This window comes from Balaenoptera borealis (genome assembly GCF_965194805.1).
Source record: "Balaenoptera borealis genome assembly, chromosome: 4".
Taxonomy (NCBI): Eukaryota; Metazoa; Chordata; class Mammalia; order Artiodactyla; family Balaenopteridae; genus Balaenoptera; species Balaenoptera borealis.
The window spans coordinates 32,739,465-32,765,915 of NC_138861.1; the positions used below are offsets into that span (position 1 = coordinate 32,739,465).

At 39.2% G+C, this 26,451-nt stretch overlaps 1 protein-coding gene across 1 annotated transcript in view; it reads right to left on the reverse strand.

Annotated features, from left to right (window-relative positions):
• The window catches only part of RNF150 (ring finger protein 150), a 257,733-nt gene that overhangs the window by 71,859 nt on the left and 159,423 nt on the right, over positions 1-26,451 (reverse strand). The window contains exons 2-4 of the mRNA XM_082390888.1: positions 24,247-24,497; positions 9,268-9,339; positions 7,767-7,849 (exon numbers count right to left, since the gene is read on the reverse strand). Coding sequence (XP_082247014.1) covers positions 7,767-7,849; positions 9,268-9,339; positions 24,247-24,497 — 406 coding nt within the window. The remainder of the gene's footprint in view (positions 1-7,766; positions 7,850-9,267; positions 9,340-24,246; positions 24,498-26,451) is intronic.

Genomic DNA, 26,451 nt, shown 5'->3' on the forward strand with positions numbered 1-26,451 from the left:
AAGTTTTAAAAAGATAAGCCAAAGTTGGTCTTCAAGTTTTTTTCTTTTCTTTTTTGAGTGAGAAAGAAAATCTGTTTCAGCGTTTGAAATCTGTTTCTTCTGTTACAGTTTTTGAATAACGGTGTGCTAACCGCTGGATTTTTTCTATTGTTTAGAATCCGAATGGAAAGATATGAGAATGTTTTAATTGCAAACAAATATAGATGTATCTATCAGTCACCATCTGACAGGGGCAGCTATTTTCAAGTATTCCAAATGGCTGACTCATGCTAGGTTTACCTCCTGACTCTCTCCTGACTAGATCCTTCTCCCTATATGCCCAATGCCAGCACTCCAAGTCAGGCTGTCGGCATTTCTTGCCTTGACTTTGCCACAGTCTCCTAACTGGTCCCCTTGACTACGTTCACATCACTTTAAGCCACATTCCACATGTGCCAGTGTGCTGTGTGTAGAGCATAAGCTGAACCTGTCAGCTGGTCTTCCAGGACTTGGCTATAACCTCAGCTCCTCAGTTGGGCATTCAGGTCCTAAATGATCTGATCCTACCTCTCTACCATTATCATGACACGTGCGTTATATTCTGACAATTCCAGGTTACCACTAGTTATCTTTGCTTGGAATATTCTTCTTAGCTCTGACTGACTGGAAAACTCCTTCAGTACCACTTTCTGGAAAGTAACTAGGCAATTTGAATTTGTAGCCTTAGAAAGAAATGATCCAAAATGTAACTAAGGTCTACACACACATAGCTAATTTATCCCAGCCCTATTTATAATAGCAAAAAAAAGTATGTGGGTATGGAAGGGGGGAACAACTTAAATGTCCCAAAAGAGTCAAATAAATTATGACTTAGGGGATATTATATACCAATTAAAAATGATATTGAGAAAGTTTTAAACACATGGAAAATGTTTATTCTAGAAAGGACTTAAGGTGACCTTAAGAGATGCAGATATCCAAAAAGATGCCATAAAAGCTAAAGAAGAAAGAAAAATAAGAATAGAGACATAAAACAGAGTCAGGGATGAAGCTAAAAAAAAAAAAAATCCCTTTTGGCTATGGGATGGGCTCCAGATTTGGCTGTTGGCTTTCTATCAACAAACATAGAAAAAAAAAAAATCTGGAAAATAGCACAGTTTCGTACCCACAATATAAATACATTCCTTTGCTCAAGAGAAATGCAGGTATTCCATACGTGAACTGCTCTGGTGAGTTCTCACGATGAAATCCTAACAAGAGCCACAATGGCAAGTCTCCTAAGATTGCTTCTTACAGTAATTCCTGATAAAATCAGTGGCAATTGCACCAGCCAACTCAATTCTCTTGTAAGGAGTGAATATGAAATAGTGCACGTTCTTAATTTTCTGTGAATCTACCTTGTTACAGAAACACATTTTAGAGAAACAGAAGGACTGAAGTAAATTTCAATTAATCTTCATAAAGAAACAGTTTTTTTAGTCATACTTCTGATACACTTAATGAGTTTAAATTTGTACTCGGCTAAAAAAGTACCCGGAGTCCAGTCAATCTAGCTGGATAATTAAACATAGACTTATCAGAATGAATGATTAAGGGGCAGGAGTAGAAACAGGGAGATCAGTGAGAAGGCTACTTCAGAAAGCCAGGGAAGAATGGATGGTGGTAATGATGTTAGTAATAGTAATAGGAATAGTAACAGTTCTAATAATAATGGTAAGAGTAACATCATATTAGTATTGTAATAATAGCAATAATAATAATACCAGATATATACAGAATTATCATTCACTATCAGGTTTCGAATTGAATATGTAAAAATCAATTTTTAGCTAGCTAACTTAAATTAGATTCTTGAATCAAAACCAAGTTCCTTCACTGACATTTTCTTCTGTTAATAAAAATCAAGCCTAAATTAAAACACACACACACACAAAACTCCAGGCTGGGGGAATGGAGAGTTATTGTTTAATGGCTACAGAGTTTCAGTTTGGAGATGAATAGATAGTCCTCATGGTTGCACAATAATTTGAAGATACTTTATGCCACTGAAATATAAATGTAAAAACAGTTAAAAATGATCAACTTTATGCTATATATATATATTTACCACACGCACCCCCCCACCTTCCAGAATTCTCTACCAGGTAAGCTTGCTCAGGACAAAACTGAATCCTGTTGTGAAGAGGGAGGAGCCCAACAAGCCATGGGCCTGCAGAGCCGCTCACTGACCTGGACTCCCGGCTCCGGAATACGCACCAAGTCCTGATTAAAAGTGCAGGCAGTGTCCACAGCACTTGTCTCCTATAGTTTCCCCCAAGAAGCACTATTTACAAAACATAACTACAGGAGCTAATTTGTAATCATGAGAATTTTGTGTAGGAACTGGTGAAAAGTTGGAGGCACGGCTACCAAAGACAATGACTTGAGCATTAGAGGATGTTATCTGTAATCCACCTGTGACAATAACAGGCCAGCAGGACATGCTGCCTCCGTGGGGCCGTGAGTACCCAGCCAAACTCTGTCGTCTGCCAGAAACTGCTTTTCTGTCTCTCTAGGGGGCTGGGGATGATGCCATTTGAATAGCTCATCGATGGGTTACCATGGAATGAGCTAAGGGGAGTTAGGACACATTCCGGTTTTACCCCAGAGGACAATTCTGACTGGCCCATGAAAAGACCCCGATTCTTTTTTTAAAAAATTAATTAATTAATTTTTGGCTGCGTTGGGTTTTTTTTTTCCTTTAATTTTTTATTGTGGTAAAGTAAAATATACATAATATAAAATTTACCATCTTAATCATTTAAAAGTGTACAAATCAGTGGCATTAAGTACATTCACATTGTTGTACAATCATCACCACTATTTATCCTCAGAATTCTTTCATCATCCCAAACTAGAGCTCTGTACCCCATGAAACAAGGAATGCTTCACGAATTTGCGTGTCGTCCTTGTGCAGGGGCCATGCTAACCTTCTCTGTATCGTTCCAACTTTAGTATATGTGCTGCCGAAGCGAGCACAGGACCCTGATTCTTGAGGACTCAGAGCCAACATCCCAGGGTCTTTGGTTGATTTATTCAACCTAGACTTTGATCAGCTTCTGCCTACAGAGTCAGAGGCCAAAGGAAGGTCATAATGAGCCACAAATAACTTAGTCCTATTTCTAGCAAATTCTTTTAATGTTAAGTGAAAAGAGCAGGATATTAAAAGAGAGCAGGATATTAATTGATGTTGACAGCAGTATCTCAAACTTGCAGAAAATAGGCATAGGAAATATAAGGAAATCATAAAAATGTTAGCAGTTATTCCCTATATGAGGGAGTTACACAGATGATTAAATATTTATCCTCTTTACAAATTTTCTATAATGAGGATATAATGGGAAAAACAACCATGGTTAGAAAATATGAAGACATTCCTTTTTTTTTTTTTTTTTTTGTGGGGCCTTTCTTAACTTCCTTGCACCTGGTATTAGTTCCTCCAAAATTTTAATTCATTTTGCTACTATTGCTGCATATATGTCACCCTGTATTGTGATTACTTATTTGAATTCCTACCTCTCCCTCACTAGCCTGATTTCCTTTACAGCAGGGAACATGCCATTTATCTTTTCATTTCTGGTACTTCACACTATTCCTGGTATACAGTTGCTACAAAAGAAATGTTTGTTGTTTTGAATAAAGCATTTAGTTACTAAAAAGGTTATGGCAAGGGCCTGCTTGTTGCCAAGGAGCTTTCATACTTTTTCCTAAATTGTGGGGAGAGTTTGCAAACAAAGGAAAAGACAGTAGTAGAAACTAATATCTTCCCAAATTAGTGATAACGCTTTAGTAATAAATTAGAGATAGGAAAGAACTGTATAGGCATGTAGAGAAAGGATGTATACATTGCTTTGTTTTTAAAAAATGACAAACATGTAGAGAAAGGATGCATACCCTGCTTTGTTTTTAAAAAATGACAAACAAGGACGTTTGCTCTGCCCAAGGAGATCATGCTCTTTCTGAGATACGGCGTTTGAAATTGGGTAAATAGTTTGAGATGAATAACCATTGAAGGACAGTGGGGACACCATAGGGTAAAAGCCAAAGAAGAATCAGAGAGCCCAACTTCTTCTCTGGACAAGAGAAGACAACAGAACTTCAATAAAATATCTTTTGTGGCTACAAATCATAATCGCAAGTACAGATCCTAGTCACAAAAAACAGCCCTAAAATGCAGCGCGTTGCATGTTTTGGCATAGGTATGCTATGGCAAAACCACAGTTTCTTGGAAAATATCTTAGTGGTGTATTAGGATCAAATCCAGACCACAACAGTTAGACCTGAGGTGTTTTGTGTGCTGTTGTGGTCCCTCCCTCACATGAAATGTGGGTGTCCAGGCTCACCCAATGGAGAAGCTTGCCTCCAAGGGCTAGAGAAGGACCCTGACAAAGAAAGAACAATGGGGGAGAAATGGCACATGAATATGTGCACAGTTTGATTTTATTTATCACCATGACTACAAATAAAGAGGAAGAATCACTTATTAATTTATCCTAATTTGTGCAAGTGTCTTTAAAAGGGACACAATCAAGAGAATGATTCTGAAAAAGTCATGGTACGAGACTGGGTGATTTGGAAAGACACCCTAAATGGCAACCATAGAGAAGAGAGGCACCCAGCATGTCAGGAGTTAGGAGCCCACCGAAAAGAGTGTGAGAGAAGAAAGACAATATGCTGGAACATTTTTGGAAACAGTTTTTGCTCCAAGGAGATGCAAAGAATTCTGTGGATGAGTCAGCCTGGAAATAATTGGTAAGAGAGACTATGAAGTTCACAGGAGCAAAGGCTTAATAATACCCCAGGGGAAATTATCTAGCAAAAAAGCAAATGCCAGTGCATTTGTTTGATAACATCCATTAGTGCAAACTGTCTGGCAGAAACCAGCAACAGGCATAAATATCTTGATTTTAAAAGCCACATGGAAAAATTGGATGAGCTCTTCAAAACGTAGACCTGTGTGGCTAGTCTAAGGTCAAACAGCAACTACAACCTGCGTTTGGTAATGCTGGATGTATTTGTTATTTAAAGCAGGGCCCACAGGAAGGAAATAAAAGCAGATGTACAGTGAGGAATTTGAAGCAAAAAGAATCAAGAAATGAGCTGAGAAGCAAAGGATGATGTAAAAAGGAGGAGCCTGAGGCCAAACTAAACTGGCCTAGGGCAAGTGTTAGCATAAATAAGATTAAACTTCCTAAAGGTTTTTTTTTTTTTTTTTTTGTGACAAGTACTAGCTATTTTTGTCTTCGTTAAAATTTCTAAAAAATATACTGTAAAAGCAAATCTGGAATAATATATCATGACAATTTAAATACTGCTAAAGCAATGTAATTTGTCATAATTAAAAACTGAAATCAGCCGAATGGTCCACAACAGGGGCATGGTAAATTACATTGTGGTACATCTGTGGCTTAGATATTATGCAGCCTCCAGCAATTATACGTAGTAACATGAGATATACTCATGAAAGAGCTCTAATTGAACAAGCTATTTTATACAGTATGAATGACAGAGCTAAAGTAAGCCTATATATAGTGTTTTTTTCTTTTACTGGAGTAAAATTGATTTACAATGTTGTGTTAGTTTCTGCTGTACAACGAAGTGAATCAGCTATATGTATACCTATATCCCCTCCCTCTTGGACCTCCCTCCCACCATCCCCCATCCCACCCATCTAGGTCGTCACAGAGCACCGAGCTGAGCTCCCTGTGCTATACAGCAGGTTCCCTTAGCTAATATTTTACACATGGTAGTGTATTTATGTCAAACCTAATCTCCCAATTCGTTCCACCCTCCCCTTCCCCCCACTGTGTCCACATATCTGGTCTCTACATCTACGTCTCTATTCCTGCTCTACAAATAGGTTCATCTGTACCACTTTTCTAGATTCCACATATATGCGTTATTGTACAATATTTGTTTTTCTTTTTCTGGCTTACTTCACTCTGTATGACAGACTCTAGGTCCATCCACATCTCTATAAATGACCCAATTTTGTTCCTTTTTAGGGCTGAGTAATATTTCATTGTATATCTGTGCCACATCTTCTTTATCCATTCTTCTGTTGATGGACACTTAGGTTGCTTCCATGTCCTGGCTATTGTAAATAGTGCTGCAATGAACATTGGGGTACATGTGTCCTTTTGAATTATGGTTTTCTCAGGGTATATGCCCAGTAGTGGGATTGCTGAATCATATGGTAGTTCTATTTTTAGTTTTTTTTTCTTAATTACTTTTGTAAAGTTCTTTGGATTCTCAGGGAAAAGATGCTATTTACCTTTAATTTTAGCTTTGGATATTTTTTATTAGTAGGAGCCTCACAGGGCTCTAAGGCAGCTCCAAAGGAAAGTAAAATCAAGCACTTTCCTTGTGCATAGCTATGAGGCTTTATAAAACTCTTAATAAAATGCTGCAGAGAGGAAAGATGCTAGCGGGAGAGGCTCTCTGTAGTTCACATACTGCCATTCTTGGCCAGCATTTCTAAAAGTCACCAAGCAAATACCAAGTATAATGTCTAGAGAGAGAATTTATCTATAGTACCCTCATATGAAGGACGCTGCCGAGTCTTTACGTGTCCCAATTTATGATTTGTTCTTAGAGACAGTCAACCATCTATAAACTAAGGAAAGGGAATCCCGCCTGAAGGTTTCAGCTGGGGCCACCAGAGTGCGCTTTCCTCAGGCTGGTTTTCCTACTGATCAATTTGCCTGAGAGCATTTCAAGAACAATCCACTCCCCTTGGAGTGTCTGCATCTATCTGAATATCTTGATCCTTTTTGTCACTTTGAGATTTTGTCACTTTGAGATTATTAAACTAATTCCCCTAAGGCATATCCTATTTCTTTTGTGTTTCTAATAAATAGTTCTTAACATCACATTGTTTTATGACCGAATGGATTGTTTTATATCTTGGTGGTGACTGCGTTCTACTTTATTTCCTTAAATACTGTTAGAATTTTTAAAGCCAGTATTTCTAAGTGAAGACTCTTTGTTTAAGGCAGTATTTAATTTTTATTTTTAGGACACCTGCACAGATGCAAAAACACTAAAAAAGCTTTAGGCAACTTTAAAATATTTTCTTTTATGGAAATATTTGAATTTATCTAATGTTAACTGTATAAAAAGAACCTAGATACCTTAACGGTGAATTTCAGTTGAGGGAGAGGGATTAGGGTTCTATGAGAATCACCAGTTGGCAGTTTTTCCAACTACACATGCTGGCATCCGCCCCTAGATTCTAGAAGTTTGGGGGTGATTGTCACGTTCTCTTCTTGTCAATAAAAAATAAAGGGGAATGAAATCTGCCTTTGGCTTCCTACTCCCTCCTGACTATATTCTGGTTGCTGACCCTTTCATGATCATTCAGGAAACATTTTTAAGAGTTTATTATTTTAATTAAAATAGCCCTTGTAAAAGCGTGTATGATTCTGAATATTATAGACTTGTTAAAAAAAACTTGAACTTGGAGCTACATCATCAAACTGTGTACATGAGGTCCTAGGTCACAGCAGTAGTCTCCTCCCCTTGGTGCGAAGAGGATTGGAAAAATATTTCTGATGTCACAAGACAAAATGTTTTCAAGGAGAAAGGTTATATAAAAAGAATGAGCTTGGTGGTGGTTTCTTATTCGAATAGGGCACTGTTGGGGCAGACTGACCTTGCAGGGCCAGGCCGAGCAGGTCGGAGCCAGTAAGGCTAGCAGACACTCTCCACACACGCCCCAGTCAAAAGCAGGCAGCCTCGCCACTCACCGGCAGGGCAAGATCCGGACCACATCGTTGGGCTTGTACCCTTCAATACAAACTGCACAGTTGTCAAAATCAGGCTCGGTTTCCTGCAAGAGAGACAGCACAGATGAACCTGCTTTCCTACCTTCAACTCCTGTAAACACACAAATAACAAGCCAAAGGAGAGCTGGCCTGGAGCAAGGCTTTCAACTGTCTCGGTGCCAGTTTTCTTAATCCATAATTTATTGTACACTGGTTTAGTTTCTATTCCTTCCAACCTCCACTTTCTGTTTCTGGGTTCCACTGCAAGAGCTTTTGTGAGGAAACAGTTTTTTAATGTACCATTGCTAATAATGCTACTTATTACAATCAGAGGTGACATAGCAAAGTCTCGAGGATGAGAAATACTATTCATGGAGAATTGTCAAAATGATATTTAATCTATCCATTCCTCGGGAATCTAATGTATACAACTCTTAAATAGTGGTTCCAGCTTTCTTTTCAAGGACATAAATCTCTTTCAACACCCCATAATACATTACTTATGTAATAGTCCTTGTTCTTTTATTATCCTGTTTGAGGATAAAAAAGTAATGAAAAAATATACTTTAAATTTAGTGCTGCTTTTCAATGAATTTTATCCTATTAAGCTCAATGGTATTTTTATATAGTTGAAAAACAGTAGCACATAATTAGAGAGACTAATCAATTATTCATACTAGAGACAACACCTCCTATACAAGTAGAGCTGTGAATCTCTTACGATGCCCCAAGGAGCCCCAAACCCATGTACTGCAATTCACTGCTCTAAAATTTCTCCTGGGGGAAAAATTCTCCTGGGGAGAACAGAGGCCTTGAGAGGCTTGTGGGCCTAGACTGGACTACTTTGCAGTCCTTCCTTAAGATATGCTTCTGCATTTGGCTTTATGTCATCATTCTACAGCTAGGGAGACTGTTGCCTTGACGTTCGGGTTCTAGAAACTCAATTTCAGAGGGACTAAATATGCTTCTTGCATTTGCTGCAGACTCAAGTGGAGGAGATCACTCAGCATATAACAATCTTCCTTGCAAGGATTCATGGAAAAACTTTCTCAAGCTGTAATACCAGCAACAGCCATTTTGCTTTTATCTTGTGGGACACTGGAATAAGGTAATTAGATTTGTTTGAATATTGAATATTGTTTCCTTCTTTGCATTGGCTTGCTGGAGAGTCCCAACTTAAATTTTGGGACCCATTTCTGCTATACGTTTCAGGTAATGCGTGTGTATACTGATTTCATCCTGGTTGCGTCTACTTTTCCTATACCTACTTTTCAATTCTTCCTCCAACTACTCTGTTGTCCTATAGTATGCATTGTATAACCTGCTTTAAATTATGTTAAATAATGATGGGTAAAATAACAGATGTTCACAGGAGAACTATTAGCACGTATTTCCCTTCCTCATCTTCTTTTCCACACTGGCTGCTAGGAAACTCGGGAGCTTCTCTGAATAGCTCCTCGCCAAAAAGAAAAGAGGCTGTTACCTTGTCACCCTTCTTGATGGTCCTGACCTGGAGCTTGCTGATTGCTTTCTTTGCTGCATCTCCCAGTCGGCGCTGAAAAACCAAAAGCTGCTTGTTAGTAATAAAGACTTGTAATTCTTAACTTTGTGTCTGATAGCATTCAGTAAACCAGGGCAGCTGTATCTGAAATCATGCACAAGTGGAAGGAATGTTAATGAAGACGGCTGGAAGAGACAGGGCAGTGATACCTGTGCAAAGGGACTTGACTCATCGCGGCCTCCTAAAGAGCTCTGTCATCGAGAGAAGCTCTTCATGCCTGAGGTTAAGCAAGTGGAATACGACATGGAAGGATCCCGCCCCACAGTGACTCCAGCGCAGGTCACATCCATGCAGATTAGCAAAACAAACAAACAAACAAACAGCTCCCTAATTTGTCACTCTAGCCACTCAATTTGTGAGATGGAGATAGCCAATTTGGAGTAGTTGGAATAATCTTCATCTCTTGTTCACAGGGTTTATTGTTTGTGTATTCCTTTCAATTTGGAATTTTTAACCAATTTCCTTTGCTTGTCTAGACCCAACTTAGGTTTATATTTGGTCTCTACTATCCTATCCCATCACCTTGTTACATGCCAATTTCACCTCTTTTGTGTGTGTTTAAGTGTGAGTGTGCACATAGGAAAATACATAAATCATACATATTCAGTTTAGCAAATAGTTATAAAGCAAAACACCTGGGTAACCATCATCACCCACGTTAAGAAATAATATATTATGCACTCCTTTTTTAAATAGAGGAAGTTAGTATCCTAATGCACCCTACAATAATATAATAATAGGGCCACGAGGAAGAGTGGGAGAGGAAGAGGGTGGGGAGAGAATTATGTTTTAATCTGTCGAGGAAAAAAATGGTTTGCTTGTGCGCTTATGAGTTTTCCACATACTGTAATCTTCTCAGGTTTGTGTATTTCTAGTCTGTAACAGAAGTGTATTTGCAGCACTGAAACATATTTGAAGGACTAAGATAAATAGGGCAAACATTTAAAAAGAATAATCATCTGCTTTCACTAATTTTGTTTCTTTTGGAAATAAAACTCTAGCTTCTTTCTTTTCTTTAAAATAGTGAGCATATACTAATGAAGAGTTCATTTAGCCTAAGTACCATGCTAAAGCTTTGTAAGCTATATCACTATTATCCTTACAACAGCTCTATGAGAAAAATACCATTTTATAGAATGAATTGAGACTTAAAGAGCTTAATAAATTGTCTAATATCATAGAGTCAGTGACAGGTCAGTCAGAATCTGAGTAAAATTAAGTCTGAATTTAAAACCAAAGCTAAATTACCCCTCTCATTTTTTCACCAATTACCCAATCCACCGACCAGGTAGTCAGCCAATCACCAAACACCTACCCAGTCAGCCAGCAGCTAGCTAGCCAGCCAACCTACTAATCAGCTAGCTAACCAACCAACATCGAGCCAGCCAACCAGCCGTTCAGTCAACCAGCCAAGCAACTAACCAATCAGCTGACCAACCAATCAAAATCTATTAAGTACCTGTCATACAGCATGTCCCTAAGCATACTCCAATTAAATAGGTAGAAGAGGACATGCTCCCCTTGTTAATTAATTTTTCTCTTTGATATTCTGTCCTTAGTTTCTAAAATAATTACTGGCATTTTTAACAGAAAAGTAAGCTTTGGTTGTTTCCTAAAAGGAGACCAACATACACTTGAGACCTATAAGGAAATCCATGAGTATTGAGCAAACTAACGTGGTGGGAAAAATAGGAAGAGGCTGTAGTGATAAATACCAAGGGGGAACATAGAGTGAGAGGAAAAGAAAAGAACTGAGATGAAACTAAACACGATGCAACTCTCTTTCCTTTCCTCTTCCTCTAGCTGGTGCCTAACCATCCTTTGGTCTTAACTCAAGCCACTTCCTCAGGCAGCTCCGCCCTCTTCTTCCAGGAGAGAGGACCCCTCGAGTCCAGATCTTCACAGCTCCTTGTACCTTTGCTTCACGGCACTGTCACAACATTTGCAAGTTGATGTTTATTTTGACGATCAATTCCTGTTCCATTTCGCTCAAGTGAGCTCCCTGAGTGCACGACTGGGTTTATTTTTGCTTCCCCGTGTGTCCCCAGCACCTAGAATAAAGCTGCCTTCAATCAGTGACCCGTGATCATTCCACACATATCTCGGATCACTTATTTTGTTCCAGGCCTAGCTCTGGGTTTTGAAACAATGGTAGTGAAAAAATATATACACTTCCCTGCCCTCTGCAGCTTACTCTCTAATGGAAACTCCATAAACGGTTGATAGGTGAATAAAATCTTAAATCCAGAGATTTTTTAAAAGCATGAAATACAACCTGAGAAATTCAGCCAGTTAATGGGAAAATTTATGGAAAACTATAAGTAATACATGTGATAAGGTAAGCAAAGCTTACCTATACCTCTTTTGAGGAGGAAAAAGATTGCATTTTGGTAGGGACTAATGAAGGATATGAAAGTCTGCCCTGCCAGGGGAAAAACAGATGATCTAGATACCTGGAAAATATGGAAAAACCAGCTTCTGAGATATAGACGATAACTATGGGACCAGGGGAAAGCACTGTAAAGTTTAAAAAAATGCTATGACCATGTGCATGTAGCCAAATTTTGTCAATATAGGCATGTCTCTATTTCTTCTTAAGTGACATGAAAATCAGAAATACTGACTTCTGAATAAAGACGATTGTCCGTCCCACTTTCAACTATTTTCACACTAGTATTATTGGATTTCCAAAATGCAAACTAATGACAGAAGCCCATAAACATTCTTAATAAAATGGCCCAAATAAGGAAGCTGTTGCTCTTGTAGTTGGTCTCTTCTGTCTTTGGGATTTTAACTGCACCAAGTATAAATGAGAGGGAAAGCTACAGACCTTGTTCAAACCAAGTCTTGTATGTAGTTGAGCAGAGAATCTAGGGACTGGAGCAGAAGATCATCACAAAACAGACTCTCTCCTTTGTGCTCCTTAGAAATGCAGAGTGATGTGATGCTAATGGAAGACTTAGGGACCACCTCAGGCAGATGTAGGGACCAGCTTGGGCAGATAGGGACCACCTCAGGTTTGTACAGACCTGTTGTTTCAGGCAGGGATTCCTATCCTTTCTCCAGGATGCTCCTATAGATTTTCTCTAACCCAACCAGATCCAAATCATATTATACTTTTCACTAAAAATTGTCAGGAGTTGAGCCATCTTGGTAATTAGATTTACTCATCAATTTGATTGAAACAGGTATATGAAAATATTTACCAAGGTTACTGGTTCCTTGACAAGAATGAAGATAAACAGCCTTATGGAAAATAAACACAGAGCCATTTATTAGAAGAATAAAGTCTGACATAAATACCAACAAGGATAGTAAACAATGACAGACTCCAACCCAAGATGTATAATTTAGGAGATAAAATTTAGTTATCTCCTAAATACTTAAGAAACTGAGAAAAATAAGACATCTCCCTCTTGTTCCCCTCTGTGTTATAAACAGAAATGCAGTCAAGGTGAGAAAAAACTAGGAATAAGGATGCCAAAACACAGCATCAAAATCGAGTTTATGTTCCTCCTATCTCATTTGGTTGAATAATTCTGTATCATCTTTACCTCTTTTTTTTTTCTGACAGCTATATTTTCTAATCATGATTACTGTCATCACCAACACGAACAAGTGGAAAAATAACTCAGTGTCCTTATGTTCTAGGTGAAGAGAGGACATTATAGACATAAACAGAGTTGGTCCCGGTCATCTGGATGCTCATGTGGCCATGGGTGACTCAGCCACTTCCTGCACTTGCTCTAATACATAATAATGATTCTCCTGGGCCTGCTTGATGGGACAGAAACCACTGCACAGCAAGTCCAATCAATTTCTATGATGCAAATCACCCCTCCATCCATTTAGAAATATTGATAAAAGAATTAGACTCTTTTGGCGGCCATGGTGACTCCACAGGGTAAGGACTTAAAGCTGTTTGTGCACACAGGGCATGAGGTAAAAACATCAGGATTATTTCTGGGGGGAGGTGTTGTAGAGGAGAAGGCAATGGCTTGGGAGTAAGAAAATCCAGCTTTCAGTCCTCTTGCTGGCACTCACTGACTGTGTGACTTTGGGCAAGTCACTTAAATATTCTGGACCTTAGTTTCTTTTATTAGTAAGCTTAGGTATGTAAAGCCATGTCATTTCCAGCTTTACCAGCTCATCATCGTCAGCCGCGCAGAACAGAACTGGGAGGCAAAGATCCTTTGAGACCTGAATTATCGAAACACAGTAAATCAATGGCTAATGACCTCACTGAATACTTGCCCTCTATCCCCTGAGGACAGCGCAGTGTCAATCAGGGACCAAAGAAGCATCTCCACTTACAGACCCTCCCTGGATGGCAGACACTTGGCCTACTCCTATCCCCTCCCTTTCTCTTTTCCTGTGAAGTTCAAGTTCGTTTTAAATTCCATTACTTCTTTTGTTCCAACATCACTTCAGCAACAAGATGTGCAAAAGAAATCAAAGGGATACGGGCCATGTACATGCAAATAATAGGAAAAGGTATTCTCAGGGAGAGGTAACTCTTTCAAGAAAGCTTTGTTGAATGTCATTACCAGACCTTACATGAAACAATACAAAACAGGTCTAGTTGCTTTGGGTTAGCCTCAAAGGCAATATTGTTCATGAAAAACAAAAAAGGACCTGATTCAGTTTATCTGATCTGCTCATATTCGAAAGAGCTGCCATCTACTAGGAGTCCCGTGGTTTTCAGAATGCAGACCCAGTCCTTGTGTCTGAGGTGGGATGTCCTAGGAGACAGTGAGACAATGTCCCAGAGCATCACCAGAAGGCAGGCTCACAGGTCACAGGCACGGCCACGGCAGGAATGCTGCTGGCGGGCTTTGTCCTGTAGGGTTTCTTTTTCTTTTTCTTTTTTTAAAAAATTTATTTATTTGTTTTTATTTTTGGCTGCGTTGGGTCTCTGCTGCTGCGCACGGGCTTTCTCTAGTTGCGGCAAGCGGGGGCTACTCTTCGTTGCGGTGCGCGGGCTTTAGGTGCGTGGGCTTCAGCAGTTGTGGCACGTGGGCTCAGCAATTGTGGCTCACGGGCACTAGAGCACAGGCTCAGCAGTTGTGGCGCACGGGCTTAGTTGCTCCGCGGCATATGGGATCTTCCCGGACCAGGGCTCGAACCTGTGTCCCCTGCACTGGCAGGCAGATTCTTAACCACTGCACCACCAGGAAGACCCTGTCCTGTAGGGTTTCTATAAGCAGGATAAGAATTAGTGAACAGCAGCCAAAGTGGCACACCTGGGAAATGGGGGACACAGGGATTCTTAACCTCCTGGTGGGGAGCGGAGGGCTGCCCATGGTGCACACCGGTGTTTAGGATCAAGAGTCAGTCTCGGATCTGGCTCCCCGCCTCAAGGTTCATGAAGAGGTCCCCAGGGCTTCCCTGGTGGCGCAGTGGTTGAGAATCCACCTGCTAATGCAGGGGACACGGGTTCGAGCCCTGGTCTGGGAGGATCCCACATGCCGTGGAGCAACCAGGCCCGTGAGCCACAACTACTGAGCCTGCGCGTCTGGAGCCTGTGCTCCGCAACAAGAGAGGCCGCGATAGTGAGAGGCCCGCGCACCGCGATGAAGAGTGGCCCCCACTCGCCGCAGCTGGAGAAAGCCCTCACACAGAAACGAAGACCCAACACAGCCAAAAATAAATTAATTAATTTAAAAACCAAAAAAAACAAATGTTCAAGTACAATTGGTGTCTAAAAAAAAAAGAAGAGGTCCCCAGACGAGAGGTCATTCATTGGTAGAATAAGGAGTAACCTTTAGCATCCTCTCTGAAGCCCCATGAGGTGGAGAATCTTAAATCAGATACTAGAAAGGGCTTAGCAATCAATCCTTACTTCTAAAGCCAAAAAGGGCCAATCTTCAAACGGTAGAATGGTAGGGAGTTGCTCACGTTTTCTGCTGTGACTGAAGTGGGGCTGGCGGCCCTCTTGGTGGGCCAGGTCTCCTCAGTACCTCAGTACTGTGAAAGGAGCTTTGTTCGCTGGCAATCACTCTACCTTGAAATCAAAAACCTGGCTGTGTGCCCTTGAAAAAAAAATCACTTAACATTTCTCTCTCTCAAATTCATTATGTCTCGTGTCCTTTTAAATTCTAAAAACTATGATTGGGAGTTTGGTATTGACATGTACACACTGCTATATTTAAAATGGATAACCAACAAGGACCTACTGTATAGCACAGGGAATTCAGCTCAATATTCTGTAATAGCCTAAGTGGGAAAAGAACTTGAAAAAGAATAGATACATGTATATGTATAACTGAATCACTTTGCTGTACACCTGAAACTTACACAACACTGTTAATCAACTAGACTCCAATATAAAATAAAAATTAAAAAAAAAACTATGATTCTCATATCAGGCAGTCAGCATTCTCAAATAGATGAGTAGAATGGCCACGTATCTACTGCCTCCCAAATCCTTACAGCTGTGGTTTCCCATCTGCAGCCCTTCTGAGAACTGGGGTTCTCAGGGCTGATCTGAGAGGTGTCTGGGTGATGCGGGGTAGAGGTCCACCCTGGTGACATCCGTGGGCTATTTCCTTAAAGTACTGATCCAGGGCCATCATGAGACTTGTGAGGAGAGACAGAGAGACATGGCCTAGCACTTAAAAGCCACCTTGGCATGTGTTAAATGGCCAGCACAATGTTCTTCCTAATCATCATAGGACCCTTCCATCTCTGAGAAGTGGGCTGTGACCTGCAGCTTCTCTTCCCATACCGCCTTCGTGCTCTTACTCGTGTGTCCTTGCACACTTCACAGGTGTGAGTGTGATAGAAAAGGCTTCTTGTGCTTGAGCACGATTTCCTCGCTTCCTCGCGCCTTGCTCTGCCTGTCTGGCTGGACCACTGTTCCTATCTCTATGATTCAGACCCGGTTCCTGACTCCAAAACCTCTAAGCGCTTCCTGCACTGGACTGTCCTCCTGCCTCATGACCCCGCCCGGCCCAAGTCTCTGATTCCACTTTGCTCCAAAACAGGCGTTAGATACAAACACTCTACTCGCCTTTAAGTGGTCCCAGCTCCTGACACTTCAGCCTTGACAGTATTCTAGATCCTTACCTAGCTGCCTGGGAGGGTCCCATTTGTGTTTGGGTCTATGTTTGATTATGTAACAGAGAACCCTGGGCCCGGTCAGAGCTGAGACCCGGTTGGTCGGAATGTGACATGATGAAAAGCAGCCCCCCTACCGGTTCCATGTGTGCTCTGGGCCAACCTGTATCCTAACCCACGCAGGATGCTTCCACGGGCTCTTCCGGGCCCCAGGCCTTGTTTGGGAATGGGGGACAGGAGTCCAGCTACCTCCTTGAACTCTGTGGAGAGGGAACTTGAAACAGTCAGGCACTGGACTCAGGCATCCACAGGCTGGCTGACAGCAGGGTCCCCAAAGCAGCCTGGCCCTGGAGAAAAGATGACAGGCCTCCAAGAAAGACAAGCCTCGCGACTGAAAGTCACGGCAGAGCAGTGACCCTGAGCCAAGGGACAGTGCATCCAGAGGGAGCGTGAGGCTGTGCCTGGTCTCTGCAAACCAGCATCCTTGCTGCACCTGCCTCAGAGGGCGTGCAGGCAGGGGAAGGTACAAGGCGAGGAGGGAATGGTTTCAAATAGTGACACGAATTGGGAAGAAAAGAAAACAAATGCATAAAATAATATGATGGAGGGAGAGAGACTGGGGCGCGAGTGTACATCAGGCTGTCTTCAGGCCTCTTCTCTGGATGCCCACTTCCAGGGGGCGCTCACCCTGTCCTGACCATTTAAATGGGATCTCTATACCGATGACTCTTGTATTTCCACCTCCAGCTCTTCTCCCCTAACCTCTCGGCTTGTATAAGAAATACCTACCTGGTATCTCTATCTAATAGGCTTCTCTTTTTTTCCCCCAGTGTTGATTTAGTACCTGTTTCCTTTTTTTAAAATTGAAGTATAGTTGATTTACACTGTTGTGTTGGCTTCTAAAATTTCACATCTCCATACCCAAATTCCAGATTCCCCAGCCCTTCAGGATCTCTTCTGTTTTTCCTATTTCAGTTAATGCTGTAAGAACTGACCTAACTGCACCCTTGATTCTTCTCCTTCCCTCACACACATGATAACCATGTGATTATTATCTAAACTGGAACACTTGGGAGAGTAAAATGGGGGTTATTAATAATTAGGCTGGTACAACAGGTATAAACTAGGATTTTTATATTCTACATCTAATCCACAGGACTTTAAAATATTGCCCTAATCTGATGCCCATCTGGCTTCTCCACCTTGCTCCCTCTAATCCAAACCCATCACCTGTCATCTTGACTCCCGTACAGCCCTCCACATGGGCTCGTATCTGTTTTTATGTGTATTGCCTGTTGATGCCACTACAATATATGCTATGTGAAGGCAGAGTCCTCGTGCATGTAATAAATGTGGAAAGGTACTTTTCTTATTTATAGACACAGAAATTTCTGGAAGCATAGAAAGGGAAGTGCTAAGACTTGTTGCCTCTTGGGAGACCTAGAGGGAGGGAAATGGACAAAGAGAGTCTGAGGGGGGAGAATGCTTACTTTTAAATGGATGCTCTTTTATTTTGCCTGTTTTTTTACAGTGTGCATACACTGTTATTGTTAATCAAAACACACTGCTTCATGGGAAGTTTTTCTCCAAGAATGCCAGATTCTTTCTCTGTAGTCTATTGATATGCCTTCCTTTTCCCATACCTCTGAACAAAAAAATCCCATTTTGTTTCAAACTGTGTCACCTGGGACATAAAGCCCATATCTAGACTTAACTACATGTGAGTTATTAAAAAATGGGGCTATTTAAATTTGGGGGGGAAATACTATTTTCTAAGAATTGCTTTATCTTTAAAAAGACAATCCAGGTTGGAGTTTTTTGTAGCACGAGTCACCCATTCTCCTTGCTTGGCCCTGCAATAAACCTTTCTCTGCTCCAAAAAATAAAATAAAATAAAATAAGAACGATCCAGTTAACAACTCTCGGATAACCAATCACACATATCTTCTCATTGGATCCTTGCATCAGGCCTGTGGGGATGACCCGTGGTCATTCCCACTTTATTTTTTTATCATTTATTTATTTTTTTGGCTGCACTGTGCAGCATGTGGGACCTTTGTTCCCCGACCAGGGATCAAACCCATACCCCCTGCATTGGGAGCACACGGTCTTAACCACTGGACCACCAGGGCAGTCCCCATTCCCACTTTATATGTGAGGAAATCTAGGCACAGAAAGGTGAAGACCCACATAAGATCATACCACTAGAAACTGCCAGAGTAAAGATTTGAATCCAGACCTGACTCCAAAGCTGTGTGTTTAACTATTACCTTGCACTGGCACTATCTTGGTATAGTTGCTTTAGGAAACATGGCACTCCAGCCAAATCTCCTTCTCCACTTTAAATTGTGGCCCTTAGTCTCCATGTCATCATCTACCTCGCTGTGAGGTTACTAACATAAAGAACATCTAGCAAATCTTACTCTGTGAGAAACTGCATTGAAATGATGTGAAAAGGCTAATGATTGCGTAAGATGATGGTGACTTTCCTCTAAGTGTGATCTCCACCAAGCCAAGCAGAGACTGAGGTACGCTTCGGGCTAATTCAAGTTCAGTCTCTCTATCACACACCTGAAAGGTTAGATACTTCACCAATGTAATATTAATGCCTTTGATATTCCATTTCAGACTGTGAGCCTACATCTAACCCGAGAGTTACTCTTTCTGAAGGGCCAATAGTGCTTCAGTAAAAATAAATGACTTCAGTTCACCTGATGGTTAGTACAGCTATAGCTTATACAGCTGTAACTTTCTGCTGAATGGAACGAAGCACTGCCCATCAAAAGAAAAATATTTTTCTAAGGGAAATTATATATTCTTATTCCACTCATAAAAGGGCTAAAGTATGGTGTCTATTTTGATCAAGAAACAGTGTTAACTTTCAGCATGATCCAAATTCACTGAGTAACCTGAAGGCAACATCCTGTAATTCAAGGAAGGGAGCAGAGTAAACACTTAAACCCCATCCACTTCTAATTTGCTTTTCACATACATCACAGAGTATGCATAGGCCAAGACAGAAATGCAGTCTCTATCTACCCGCACAAAGTGAACTAGCAATTGAAATAGTTACTCAACCAAGTCAAGCCTAAAATTTCATCCTTACCTCAATTTCCCAATGATTGCTTGGATTATCTGTAGACTCAAAAAGATAGGGGTACCATTTCTATTCATCATTGTTGGATCAGCTGGTAAGTGTCTTTGCAATAACTGATTTATATTTGTATGGTTTCTTCAAATGTAACCCTTAGGAATCAGTGGAACTGAACATATTTGTTCTATATCTAGTTTCACTGCCTTGTGTCTAACTGGTAATAACTGTCCACTTAAATTCCAGAATATTCAGTAAAAGTGGCAAAGTTGGAATTGTATGTAATCGTTATGGAATCTATATGATAGTAATAACGACACCATTCATTGAGAGCTTTGTAAGTGATTGATCATGTTCAGGGACTTTAAAATATAAGATACATTAAGCCATTTAATCCTCACTATAACTATACAAAGAAGGTATATTCCCATTTAGTTTAGAAAACTAAAGCATAAAGTATCTTGTCCACTTGTGGTAAGTGGTGGAACCCGAATACTAGGTAGCCACCAAAAATCATGTTTCAAAGATTATTTAATGATGGGGGAAATGCTCACCATTTAGTAAAAAAAAGAGAACACAAACTTACATGTCTTACATGTGTGTCTGTATCTCATGCATACATAGACACATATACGATGACATTTTACTGAATATATATATATATGGGGTTAAAAGTCTGAAAGGTAATGTACTCAGTTGTTAACAATTCAGTAAGGTGATGGGTGATTTTGTCTTCTCTTTTAGTATTTTTCTATGATTGCCAAAATTTATTAGAATAAACATGCATCATTTTGAGAGTCAGAAAAAGCAATAAAAATGTTTAAAAAAATTGTTCCAGAAGCTGTAGAAAATTTAAACAGACAAATTTCCATAAAATAAATAGAAAGTCCAAGAGCTGTCCTCCTAAAACAACTTAGAATTTATTGGCTTACAAAAAGTGCTATAATACTTTAAGGATCAGCTAATTCCAGGACTGTTTAAAATGCTCTAGAACTGGGCTGTCCGATAGGGCTTTCTATGATGATGAAAGTGTCCTATCTATGCTGTATCTATTCTAGTGGCCACTAGAAATGTAGCTAGTATGACTGAGGAGCAGAATTTTACATTTTATTTTATTACAATTAATTTAAATTTAAATAGTCACGCATGGCTACTGACTACCACGTTGGACACTGCAACTCTGGACTACAGAAAATGGAGGAAAATTTGCAAATTCTTCCTATAAAACCAGTATAGCCATTACCTAAACATGATAAAAATGTAAACTATGGACAAATTTCACATGTGAATATCAAGGTAAAAAATAAATAATGTACCACATAAGATATGATCAAAACAATCTAGCACACATTAGAGGATTAGCATGTACTGGAAATTCAGGATGGCTCAATATTAGGAAATCCATTAATTTAAACCACTCCTATTAATAGATCAAAAGAGAAAACCCAGACTACAGCTCTTGAAAAGGCATTTGTTAAAATTAAAAGTACATTCTTGATTAAAACTCTGAATAAAACAGGACTATGTTGACATTTATATAACATGTTAAATATAGATCTTAACCTAGAAGACAGCATGGGGAAATAATAAAATTGAGAAATGATAAAAACGATCCATTAAACTCAGAATGTTCCCATTAAATACTGAATGAAGAGTAATATGTTCACTATTACTACTATTACTTTAGTTGATTCTGGAGGTACAAGTCAGTGAAGTCAGATAATAGAGAAAAAAAGGAGTTTTAAAATTTGAAAGAAGTAAATTATCATTGATTGCATATTATTAGTATAATCCTGATAAACTAATACAAACAATCACAAGTACTACAATGTAGTGCTTAAAAGCATACACTCTGAAGCCTTGCTGTTGGTTCAGTTGCTGTCTCTATTAGTAACTAGCTGTGTGACCTTGGGCAACTCATTTAACCTCTGTTTCCTTCTCTGTAAAATGAAGAAAACAGAATTATCTGCTATAAGGTTATTAAGAAGATTAAGTATGTAAATATATAGAGAGCTCTTACAACATGCCTGCATTTAATATATACTATATAATATCACTATTATTATGGTAATAATAATAATTTAAAATGATAATAAATTATAAAATACATAAATTACTAAATTATAATAATGTACAAAATAAACATAAAAAAATCAAAAGACTTCCCCATATGAAAAAGGGGATTTCATTTATAATTGCAACACAATGACCTAGGAATAAACATAAGAAGAATGTGCAAGATTAAATGAGGATATTTTGAATGCTATTAGGGAATAAAAAGAATAGTTGAATAAAGGGAAAACATATACTACACTTCGATAGGAAGATTCAACATCAGTAGGTTATAAACTCCTTCTAAATTATTCTATAAATTAAAAACCTAGCTAAAAGTGATTCTAACATCATATAAAAGTAAACATGAAAAAAGTGAAAGAGCAATAAAAGAAGATTAGCATGAACAGATATGAGGCATATTATGGTGCTAAAATATTCAAAATAGTATGATATTGGAATGTGAATAGACAGATTAAAGCTACATTTTATAGAGCATAGAAATAGAACCGAATACATATGGGGCTTTAATATATGCTAGATGGGGGAGGGTTCTGCATATGAGAAGGAAAAGATTAATTATTCAATAAATACCAGTTACAAAAACTGGTAGGCAATCTGAAACAAAAATAATGTTGGCTCTGTACTTGATTCCTTACACTGAAATAAGTTCTCTGTAGATTAAAGTTGTAAGCATGAAAGTGAAATAAAAAAAGCAGTGGAGGAAACCATGAGATACAGTTTTTCTATAGTCTTGGGCTATAGAAGATCTTATTATATAAAACTCAGGAGCTATAAAAAATTGATAAATTCAGTTATGTAATACCCCCAAATTTCTGCATGGTAAAAAGCTCCAAAGATAAATCAAAGACAATGACAACTTGGGAGGAAAAAAATGGAATCTGTAGGATTCCCCAAAAAAGGGTTAACTGCTCTGACCAGTAAAGAGCTTATACACATCAGTATGATGTGACCAACAGCTCAATTGAAAAGTGGTCTAATAATGTAAGCAGATACTTCATAGAAAAAAAAAAAATCACCTTTTTCTATTTTATGTTATTTGTGATAAGAAAAATGTGATACCATTTTTAACTTATTAAATTGCATACAACAAAAAAGCTGTAACATTCATTTGGTGAGGATATGCGTAAATAATGTTTGTTATTAGTATATTGTTGTATATGTTAGTATAAGCAGTATTAAATTAATACACTACTGCACGAATGTCATTTATATTAGTATAAACAGTATTACTATATTGTTGGTTAATGTATAAATTGGTTCAACCTTTCTGGCAGACAATTTGGCAGTATCTATTATAGTTTAAAGTACACATACTATTGCCCTAGCTATAAAACTTCCAGAACTTACCATACAGATATACTCACAAATGTGCTGTGTCACGTGTACATGTTTGTGTGTGTGTGTTTTGGTTTTTGGTAAAAGAAAACATGTCCATTAATAGGAGCTGGTTAGATAAATGCGGCATATGCAGAAAATAAAACATTATACAGCATACCTCATTTTATTGCCCTTCACAGATACTGTGTATTTTACAAATTGAAGGTTTGTGGCAACCCTGCATTGAGCAAGTCTATTGGCGCCATTTTTTCTGGCAGCATTTGCTCTTTGTGTCTCTGTGTCACATTTTGGTAATTCTCACAATACTTCAAACTTTTTCATTATTACTATATTTGTCATGGTGATCTGTGATCAGTGATCTCTGATGTTACTATTGCAAAAAGATTACGATGAGTTGAAAGCTCAGATGATGGTTAGCATTTTTTAGCAATATTTTAAAATTAAGGTACGTACATTGTTTTTTTAGACATAATGTTATCGCACACTTAATAGACTACAGTATAGGGTAAACATAACTTTTATGTGCACTGGGAAACCAAAAAATTCCTGTTAACTTGCTTTATTGAGATATTTGCTTTATTGCAGTGGTCTGGAATGAAACCCGCAATATCTCCAAGGTCTGCCTGTACAGTTATTAGAAATGAGAAGGCAGCTTGGGTTGAGTGTTGATAAGAATTAATCTCCAAGATGAAGTGAGAAATACGGGTACAGAGTTAAGTGTGCTATCATTTGTTTAAAAACACACATATACACACACACACACGTTTGTAAGCACATAAAATATCCCTGGAAGAGAAGATATTCCAAGGAGAAGAACTGCTTAATTGAGGGACAAACATGGGAAAGCAATTACTTTTCACTGTATACCATTTTGCACCTTTTGCATTTTACACTGTGTAGGCACTGTCTGTTCCAAAATTAATTGTTTTTTAAAATACCTTTTATTTTTTGTCTCCTTCTGTTCACAAGGAGGACATCCTGGCTCTTTCCACATTATGTTGATACAATTAGCATAATCTCAGCTCCCTTCCTCTTTCTCCATTTATTTTGTGCCTAAATAAGTAAATAATTGTCCCCCAAATGAGCAATAGGAATGTGGGACAAAGCACTTCCATGTTACAGAACAATGTTAGCAAAACATCAAAATATGTGTACTTGGAAAAGATCTGAAAAACTATACAGCAAATGTTAACAGTGTTTATCCTGAGTCGGGGCATCATAGATAATTTTGGTTTTGGTCTTGGTATTTTCTGTGATTTCCAAAGTTTACACAATAATATGTCTTATTCTGGTAATAATTTTTAACTTTTTTCTTTTTTTAACTTTCGGCTACTCACCTGGTTCCTGTCCCTGGCATTTGCATATCGAAACCTCTGGATATAATAGAAGACCAGCCAGGCGAGGGAAATGATCATCAGCACGATGAAGGAGATGGAGACAAACACAACCGAGGTGCGGCTCACGTATTTCTGCAAGTTCCGGGTTCCGATGGTGATGTACATCGTCACGGTGATGTTTCTCTCCAGCAGGCTTACTATCTCCTTCCCTTTGGGCTCAGGAATCATAATTGCCACGATGTCTTCTACACCTGTTGTGAGAGGGACAACAGGGTAAGGGGATGAGAGAAAGAGAAAATCACAGTGAAATGTCTGGACAAAGGAACAGGCACCAAATAATGACACTTCTTTCAATGATTCTATGCCAGATCAAATAGCCAGGTCTAATTCTCAGATCTAATAGCCAGAAATGGAGTTGAATTTTCTCTTTCTTCAGCTACCTTGGGATGCTGCTATCTTGTATATGAGAAAATAACCTAAAACAAACTCGTGATTTTGGTACCAGCGAGGTCATGATGGTGCTACTTTCTAGCTCCTTAAGGTGGGGCTGACCCTGGTCTAGTAAAGGGTAGACCCTTCCCAATCAGCCTAGGTTACAGTTCTATGTCGCGTTTCACAGATCCCCCCGAGGAGGGGAAAGGGCACTTTGTACCCCATGGCAAAGGATAAAATGCCCAGTTTTATGTCATCTGTCTGTGAGTTCTCTCTTTCCCATGGACACTAGGGGTACTCAATTACAGATTTCTACTAATCATTCCCAAGGCAGTTTTCTCCTACAATGAGTACCCAAAGCAACCCCAAAGTGTATTAAAATATAGTTGATTTACAACATTATATTACTTTCAGGCGTACAGCATAGTGATTCAGTATTTTTATAGATTATTCTCTATTATGAGTTATTACAAGATAATGACTAAAATTCCCTGTGCTATACTATACGTCCTTGTTGCTTATCTATTGTATACATAGTAAGTAGTTTGTATCTGTTAATCCCATACCCCTAATTTGTCCCCGCCGCCTTCCGTCTCCCCTTTGGTAACCACAAGTTTGTTTTCTATATCTGTGAGTCTGTTTCTGCCAAAGGAGTCTTCTTAACAAGCTCTAATATGACCCGCCAACATAAAATAATGGTCTCAGAATTATCTTCTGCTTATTTTACCTAATTCAATATAAACAGTTTGTGTATTCTCACGCCAAGCAAAGGGAGGATAGAGGCTATATGGATCGTTCCAGGATGGTTTTGCCTCCGCTCTCAAATACTCTCACCGCCAAGTGTCTTACTGGACACTTTGAAGCAGAAGTCGTACCTTTCTTCAGTCTGAGTTACCTGGTTCATTGTCCCTGTTCTTCATGACACTCTGAGGCACAGCCTCTTGGTGAGGAGTTCAGGGGCCTCCGTAAGGGGTCTTTAGTAAGGATTTGATATCAGCTCCAAATGAGCCGACTCGACATGCCCCTGTGGCTGATGCACAGATTAGAACATCAGTTTTGCTAGGATAGTTCTCAGGGATCACCCCCGTTCAAACCCACGCCCGCAACGTTCTTTACAGGCCCCACTTCGACACGGAAATATCCTATTACTTGGGGTTACTACAAATTAAAGTGCAAATTTACAATTAGGGTATGGATTCTGGATAAAATTAAACACCACTTCAGCTGCTTAAAGCTGGCCTTATTCACGTGCTGAGGTCAGTCAGCGAGACGGAACGACCAGATTATATTTGTTCAGGGTGTTGCAAGTCTCTTAGAAGTTATTTAGGTCTTTCACTTGACCTTGATTTCTATGCAGTTTTTCCATCCTAAATTCTTTGATGGTATTTCACTTAGGCTGACATGAATACTTTTAAAAGCTAACTAGATACAATGGTGTCTGTGTATGAGACATCAATTATATGATTTTTTAAATTCCTAAAACCTTTGCACTGGCTCAACTGTAAAAATCACAAAACTACACAGTGTTTAGATTTGGCTGTTATTTCTGGGAATTACTGAAACTGATGGCTTAGATTTCAACTTTGCAGAATTTACTGACAATTCTGATGCTTGTTCTCTCATCATGTTTACTTCAGCTAATGGTTGCATGTGGTCTGAGGTTTCGTGAGGAATTAAAGCTGCTGGAAGGTTTTGTCTCTACAGAAATATGATCCTCTTTGCATACTGGACTAATCCGGCCTGTTGAAGCTCATCCCAGTGCTGTAGGCACTT